Raw genomic sequence first — 8,879 nt, 5'->3', positions numbered from 1 at the left:
AACATGTTTGACCCATGTGACCTGAAATACATGTCAAGATCGTTTCTACTTGCAAAGTTTGTAGGGCCCTATTCCAGGAAGCTACCAGCCAAATAAAAATACTTTACAACTTTCCTATTCTTCAGAGGTAGTTGTTGAAAGGAAAAATTGATAGATGAAGGATGTACAAGCTCACTTGGATAAAAGAGCTTTTAAATTTGAATCAAATCCATGCTCCCTCACCTTTTAAAGTTCAGGGTTTTAAATACTCTGCCAAATTCGCTCATTGAATAAAAATACAGACTAATTTTCTCCTCCATCACTTTCACCTGAAGATTTTCAGGTGCATGAATTTATTTGAAAGGAAATTTAACATGAATACATATACAATGTACATCAACAGATTTACAAAATCGACACAAAATTACATATCAAGTTAAACATATCCTAGAAAGTATAGGTAAACAAAAAACAATGATACTATCTTCTCTTTCAAATTACAAATCTTTAAATAAACAAATGCATTTATATAACAATGAAAGGAGATGAAGTTTCTCCTTATACATTACCCTGGCTGTGAATGTTCCAAGCTGTGATACCATATAGGGAGAGGGGTCCAGTCACAGCACAGCTTGGGCGTCACCAGTTTAAGTGGATGTTTAATATGGCCGACTAGTTTCGGCTCCTCAGCGAATCTTTATCATTGATATAAGGTAGCAACCATTACTAGATTACCATTCAAACACCTAATGCAAGACCAACACACGTATCTCACACAGCACACGTATCACACTGCCCAGCAGCAGTAAATACTATTCAAACACCTATCGCAAAACCAACGTTTGTATCGGAAGTAATACCCAGCAGCAGAACAACTTATACTATTAAAACTGTTTGAAGGAATGTAGCGTTAACAATGGAAATGTTTTATAGAATCAGCGAGAACTGCATGATATACATTACCAATACAATCACACCTGTAATGACAATACAATCACACCTGTAATGACAATACAATCACACCTGTAATGACAACACAATCACACCTGTATTGACAATACAATTACACCTGTATGTATTCAGAGACCATCTTTGTTAGGTCAATAAAGTGGTATCTTATTGCAAGTGGTCTGTTATCAGGGTTAACATAATAATATTGTTTAATTATAACTCAGTTAAAATGCCATAAGTTATATTTTTCAACCTGCCAAGCTGGATTTATGAGACACTGACGTGCAGCTGTTCCTGTTTTTTGTCAAGTTTTTAAAGTATGGTAAAAATCTTGTCTTATAAATACTTAAGTTCTCTATCTGTGCCTCTACTTTGATAAACATGATTACCATGTAGTTCTGTAGAACATCAATTAAACACGTAAATGTAGCACTAGAGTTTTAGCATGTGTGTCCACAGTGATTTGTTAATTATATATAATTGTACATCATAATTTTGTATGGCAAAGATCTTCACAACTTCATTATTACTTGTATTATAACACACAATTAGCAACATAACATTTTAATATCAAAACCATATCAATATTGCACTGAACTAACAAACCATGCTACAAAAATCCACAATGAAAATATACATTAGCAAGTACACAACCAGCTTTGAAAAGAATTCAAAATAGAAACTGAACACATTCTGTATAACATATGACAAATACACATTAAACCTATTTCTGCTTATTTCATGCTGTCTGATGGTAAAGTTGATCTACTTAGATATTTAGGAAACAAAGTCAGTATCATTGTCTAATGGTAAAGTTTACTTAGATAGACAGAGGACAAAGTCAGTATCATTGTCAAATGGTAAAGTCTACTTAGATAGGTAGAGGACAAAGTCAGTATCATTGTCTAATGGTAAAGTCTACTTAGATAGGTAGAGGACAAAGTCAGTAGCATTGTCTAATGGTAAAGTTTACTTAGATAGACAGAGGACAAAGTCAGTACCATTGTCAAATGGTAAAGTCTACTTAGATAGGTAGAGGACAAAGTCAGTAGCATTGTCTAATGGTAAAGTTTACTTAGATAGACAGAGGACAAAGTCAGTATCATTGTCAAATTGTAAAGTCTACTTAGATAGGTAGAGGACAAAATCAGTATCATTGTCTAATGGTAAAGTTTACTTAGATAGACAGAGGACAAAGTCAGTATCATTGTCAAATTGTAAAGTCTACTTAGATAGGTAGAGGACAAAGTCAGTAGCATTGTCTAATGGTAAAGTTTACTTAGATAGGTAGAGGACAAAGTTAGTATCATTGACTAATGGTAAAGTTTACTTAGATAGGTAGGGGACAAAGTCAGTATCATTGTCTAATGGTAAAGTCTACTTAGATAGATAGGGGAAAAAGTCAGTATCATTGTCTAATGGTAAAGTTTACTTAGATAGGTAGAGAACAAAGTCAGTATCATTGTCTAATGGTGAAGTCTCATTAGATAGATAGGGGACAAAGTCAGTATCATTGTCTAATGGTAAAGTCTACTGAGATAGATAGGAGACAAAGTCAGTATCATTGTCTAATGATAAAGTCTAATTAGATAGACAGAGGATGAAGTCAGTATCTTTGTCTAATGGTAAAGTCTACTTAGATAGACAGAGGATAAAGTCAGTATCATTATTATTTTCTCAGTGACCAATCAACACAGAAGAGGTCATTAGGAACAATTAAAGGTCAATAAAACAAAGCCAGATTAAGGTTGTATATTGTATATAAGGATTCTACAACACAATGTAAGTTAAGTGTACAGGAATCTGAAACATGTCTCAGAAATGTCACAAGATTTTGAAGAAAATATATTCATATCTTTGAAGACTTCCTGACTACTTGCATGTTCAGCTTGGTTACATAATCACCCTAATGATAAGACACACATATACACATCATATATTCATATACTGTACCTTTGAACGACAATGTCAACCATTAAATATTGGCAGTTACTTAAAGGAAACATGCAGAGCTGGAACCTTGGGCAACACTGATTCATACACAGATATTGTCTAAAGTTGTCACTGTACATTAAAGTTATGCAACACTCTATATCAAAATGTTCAACCAAATATTTACTTATAATTTGTCAGGGTCCAAAACGTTAAAAAATGTCTTCTATGATATTGATCCACACAATATTACAGAGTTCTAGAACACATTATCTTTTTGGTAATAATTTTCGATCGACAAAAAAATGATTTAAAGATAGATTTATATCTCTGAATAACTCCAAAGTATCTCAGTAGGCTGTCTATGGATCAGTGTTGTCATGACATCAGATATGGCCCTCGTAAGTTATCAATCAGATCATTTTTAGGCCTTTGGCGGGACGTATCTCGAGTCAACCCATCAGCTGTATATGGTCTTCATCTGGGGAGGGCTGTCGCTTGTATTCCGGTCGTGTCACCACAAAGGCCACCAGGGCGACAAGGGCTACAATCACAATTCCGAGTGAGTTCAGCACCAGGCCTTCTGTTGACTTCTCAGTGTATTGACTGTGATATAACAAAACAACTAGTGTAAATAATGATGTCATATAACAAAGGAACCCTTTAATAACAAAACGTTAATATGACACTGTAATGTAACACTACAATTAATATAAGTGATCTTGTTAAGTGCAATACAATATAATTTTGACAGTATACTCTTGTTCTATTTTAAATATCAGTGGCCTTGACCTTTAACCCCCTTTTGCACATCTACATATAACCACTTAACTGATCACATTCCGTCTTTGCAAGCTACATAAATAGCTTAATATCTAATTTTATGACCGGAGGTCTTGTGCTTCGTCAGAAGGGAGAAGTCATTTACTTAAAGTAAATAAAGAAGAGCACATGGATGATTCAAAAGGGATTGACAGACAACTCAGTATGACGAAGCTCATCTTAGTCCTTATGACGCGTCCAAGTTGTATGAAACGTACTTAATTATACGTAAAACTTGTGAAAGTTGATCTATATCTTTTATTTGTAATCTGGCTGATTCTTAGTGGTCATCACCATTGCTCACACTCTGCAGCATATCGAAGGGGGCTAACTCTTAACAATTTAAATCCATGCTGTAGTTTGTACGAGGATTGTTTTCTGAAACGTGTCATTAAATCATTAGTTTGTTGCTAGATTATAGAGTCTCAAATGACGTATGTACGTTATAATTCTGGTAGCCAATTATCAAATTACAATCCACTAACACAGAAGCAGTTACATTATAGCATTGTCAAAAGTTTGAAAGTATTTCCCCCCCATAACCACTATAGGTTTCCTCAGTCCTGACTCGATGATCATTGGATAAACCTGCTAGGAGTTGGTAAACATTTTTGGTTCCCCCATAGTATGTAAAACCCTGGTTGTTACATCATTGGCCAATCATCTACAATGTAATAAGGCATCAAGTTACAACACATTGCGACGTCATCTTCCATTGTGACGTTTTAGTTTTTCCATTGTGACGTTTTAGTTCATAGCAATTGTTTCCACGACCGTCAATAGGAATGATGTATTCCCAACAGAAACAAATGATTTTCTAGATATATATTATCGAAATGTTGTGGGAGAAAAAGGTCCCCAAACTCATAAAGGTTGGTTATCGTGTTTATCCTCTCGTAGGTTAATTTTCAAATTGTAAAAGACCCTCAATAAACCTTGTGTTTTTATACAATTTGAAAATTAAATAACTTCTGTTCGATGAACATGATAAACATCCTGCATGAGCTTGGGGGACTTTTACTTATACCATTACAAACAGATCTTCCGTTTTACTTACATAGTGCTTTTCAAGAAGATGGCCTTCTCTGTGATTCCCATCAGTGCTGTGGCAGCCGCCATACACAGAATAGCCACGCCCCAGAATACGTGGTGGGGCATGTATAGGGTCCGAAGTCCCTGGGACAGACCAGGTGCCAGGAAGGTCAGCAGTCCTATGAGCCACTGTAACAGGACACATACAGGTTACACCATCTGTATCTTTTATCAGTTAATGATAACAAGGATGTACTTCTGATTTACAATATGTTAACCTTAAATATAAAACATAAAGAAAGTATGAAAATAACTCTGACTTTAGTGTGTTGATGTCGTTAAGGAGTAGGGAAATGGGGAGCAGCTGATGAGAGGACAGAAAGAGGAGTGGGGAAAATAAAATAGACAGACATGAAATTATGGTAAATATCTGAACGGGAATTTTTCAATGCAGATTGATTATCGCCTTTTTCACCCTCTGAAATGTAATAGATATATCATTGCAGGGAATATTACATATAGGTACTTTAACCCTATATAATTATATGTGAAGGCTGAAATTTAAATTGAGTGAATATTGATTTTACCAGTGAAGGGCTAATATTTGACCATGAGAAAGTTTCCTGGTGTACAGTAGGTGTTACAGGAGCTAGTGATCATACAGTAGGTGTTACAGGAGGTGTATTCATACAGTAGGTATTACAGGAAGTGTATAAATACAGTAGGTGTTACAGGAGGTGTGATCATACAGTAAGTGTTACAGGAGGTGATCATATAGTAGGTGGTACAGGAGGTGTGATCATACCATAGGTGTTACAGGAGGTGATCATACAGGAGGTGTGATCATACAGTAGGTGGTACAGGAAGTGATCATACAGTAGGTGTTACAGGAGGTGATCATACAGTAGGTGTTACAGGACGTGATCATACAGGAGGTGTGATCATACAGTAGGTGTTACAGGAGGTGATCATACAGTAGTCATTACAGGAGATGATCATACAGTAGGTGTTACAGCAGGTGATCATACAGTAGGTGTTAAAGGACGTGATCATACAGTAGTCGTTACAGGAGGTGATCATACAGTAGGTGTTACAGGAGGTGTGATCATACAGTAGGTGTTACAGGACGTGATCATACAGGAGGTGATCATACAGCAGGTGTTACAGGAGGTGATCATACAGTAGGTGTTACAGGAGGTGATCATACAGTAGTCGTTACAGGAGATGATCATACATTAGGTGTTACAGGAGGTGTGATTATACAGTAGGTGTTACAGGAGGTTATCATACAGTAGGTGTTACAGGAGATGATCATACAGTAGGTGTTACAGGAGGTGTGATCATACAGTAGGTGTTACAGAAGGTGATCATACAGTAGGTGTTACAGGAGGTGATCATACAGTAGGTGTTACAGGAGGTGATCAAGGTTAAATGATTGGAAGGTTAATCCGTCTTTGCGCATTGCAGAGTTATCTTCTCTTGTGAGCAGGTATTGATTGTTACGCCATTGGTTTGCGTGAGAAAATTAAGTCGTTTTCTCAAAAATTAATGACGTTGCTCTCACAAACGTAACAATCAATACTTGCTCACAACAGAAGATAACTCTCCAATACGCAAAGGCGGAATAGGAAGAGGATAGGATGAGTGGAGGAAAAAATGGTTAATGGAGAAGAAATAGGCAGAGGAAAGGAATTACTATACAAATATAGCGACAGGTTTGTTAGGATATAGAGAGGACATATATACTGGGGTATGTGAGAGACAGAACTGTATAGCAGAGATAAAGAGAGAAGATTTGGCTCAAAAGCTAATTGTATAAGAGGTACAAATGTAACTATAATGAGATGAAAGATTATGGCTTGAGAGACTGACCTGCAGACCAAACAACACCACAGTGATGATACCTAGCCAGCTGTGCAGACTGTACATGTTAGGTATAGGTGTGGGGGCCAGGTTGTGGGAATCAAACACTGCCTTCAGTCCCACCGAGGCAAAAACCAGTGCTCCTAGGTGTATAAATCCGTGTACAATCTTGATGTACATCTTCTTAACATTGCGAAACACACGGTACGCCAGGATTGCTTCAAAAACAAACAAAAAAATAAATTTAGCATACTTGACAACTATCCCTATTTTGTGATTGATATTCCTGATTTTGAACCCTTAAATTGAGCATTTTCAACCAGTGAATTTGCTAAACTATTCCAATTTTCTAGGATCTGATTATTTCATCTGAACGAACATTTTAAAAAATGACATTTTAAAGTATTAGGGTGTAGATACACACATTTTATTTATGGTTTTTATTCTGAGCATGCGTAATCTCCCCATGGACATTTCGAAATGTTAGCAAGGACGAGTTAGCTAATGAGTTTAAAATGTTATGTTTTATCTGACTGTCTTAATTCTTTCAGATCCATTATATCAGGGCAGCACAGAATGCTTACAATGAAGCTAGTTAAGGTGGATAATGAGTCATCTCCAAATGATGAGTTATTCGATCACACCTAAAGACACATTTGAACTCTTCTAAATCAAAGGTTGGAATAGGTCATTATGAAATTTCAGAGGTGAATAAGTTATAAATATGAGATGACTTATACCGTATACTGTAGATTATCCCTGTTGTTAAATCCCTTTGTATTGAACCAATAAAACAATATCTTGGAATGATATTGGATAAAAGTGTACTTATATTGTACATGTAACAGTGACCTGTATTGATTTACACATGAAAAGTAATTCAAAACAAAGTCCTGTTTGTATATTATCTACCCCTGAGAACTAATGTTGTTGTGTTGTAAGTCAGAAACTAACATGTTTTTCTATAAAATTTTAAACAGTGACCAAGACATTCGGATCTATATAGCCAAGCTAATTTCTAAGTCAATGATTTTGTGCCTGAAGTCTTGTTTTAAGTTTTAGTCAATTATACACAGAAATTCAGCCCAGAGTTACTCACAGCTACTGTGCAGTAACTAATCTGTCTATTTACAGTAAATTACATGTTAAATGAAGCAGTGAGGAAAGACACTATTTAATCTTACCATTACACTACAGGAAAAACACTGAACTAGGCATTCTAAGTAAAGCAAGAATACTACTCAATCTTGTTATTTTCTACCTGGAATCCTAACAGCCTCTCCCTACATGAATTGGGAAGAATTATAGGATTATTCGCATTGAATTTGGGAAGATATTTCACATTTTTCTACATTTTGAGAAGATGAAAGGACTTTTTTGCTAGGGGAAGCTGTTAGTATTTGGTTGAAAAACTCAAAGGCAAAGTTTATATATTTAATCAATAAGAGCACTGTTAATACACAGTACAAAAAAAAAATTTGATTATTTGATTTTACCATCAGAGTAGAGGAAGATAAGTCCTATCACCATGAACACAGGATGATAGTTAAACTCTTTGGCGGGGTCACTGGTCCAGGCAAAGCCCTCACGAAAGTGTCCCATCCATACCGCCACAAGGATGACTGCTGTCAGACCCAGGCCCTGAATAAGTAGTACCAGACCGGTGAAGGATCCAAGATTGCCAGCAGGGGGAGCATCATGCTTGTCATAGCTTTCCATCTTTCGGGCTTCTGAACTGTGGAAAAAAATTAAAGCTTCATCAGAATTTATACAAAGTTGGTTCAACAATCAGAAGTGACATACTGACTACATATTAGACTATTTCATTCAACAAACTAGGGAAATTATATACATAATGTCCACTAATCAAGGCAGACATATGCATAATCTCCACCAATCACAAGAGACTTACATAATGTCCACCAAACAGGGTAGACCGATACATAATGTCTATTATTACCCAATAGTCTATATAAATCATAATTAGTCATTTTTGACTGTTTCTGGCCTTTAGTCCCATTTCGCCTGTAGGGGTGAAACAGTCAAAACTGTTTTCCCGGTCAGAGTGAACTGTTACCCGGCGCGAATTCGATGCGCAGAAATTCCCCCTCGAGAGCCCCGTTCAAGCGTTTCGGTGACCGCGACTCAGTGTTGAAGCAATGGCAACATTGCATGCAGCATTGATACTAATATTTATTTGGTAATAAAACAATTGTTTCATGGTTATTTTGGGAACAGTATACAATTGTTTCATGGCTATTTGGGGAACAGTCAAAACTATCATCCCGAGGTAGGGGGAA

At 36.2% G+C, this 8,879-nt stretch overlaps 1 protein-coding gene across 3 annotated transcripts in view; it reads right to left on the bottom strand.

Annotated features, from left to right (window-relative positions):
* Positions 1–286: 286 nt before the first annotated feature.
* Positions 287–8,879, bottom strand: part of LOC110451809 (cytochrome b561-like) — a 28,869-nt gene continuing 20,276 nt past the window's right edge. For all 3 annotated transcript variants that reach the window (XM_021499993.1, XM_021499992.1, XM_021499995.1), the window contains 4 exons: positions 8,076–8,314; positions 6,589–6,797; positions 4,742–4,905; positions 287–3,468 (listed from right to left, as the gene is read on the bottom strand). In XM_021499993.1, coding sequence (XP_021355668.1) covers positions 3,315–3,468; positions 4,742–4,905; positions 6,589–6,797; positions 8,076–8,314 — 766 coding nt within the window. In that variant the 3' untranslated portion in view covers positions 287–3,314. The remainder of the gene's footprint in view (positions 3,469–4,741; positions 4,906–6,588; positions 6,798–8,075; positions 8,315–8,879) is intronic.

This window comes from Mizuhopecten yessoensis, unplaced genomic scaffold, assembly GCF_002113885.1.
Source record: "Mizuhopecten yessoensis strain PY_sf001 unplaced genomic scaffold, ASM211388v2 scaffold6211, whole genome shotgun sequence".
Lineage (NCBI taxonomy): Eukaryota > Metazoa > Mollusca > Bivalvia > Pectinida > Pectinidae > Mizuhopecten > Mizuhopecten yessoensis.
Note: the sequence above shows the minus strand (reverse complement) of the source record. Positions and strands in the feature narration are given on the sequence as shown.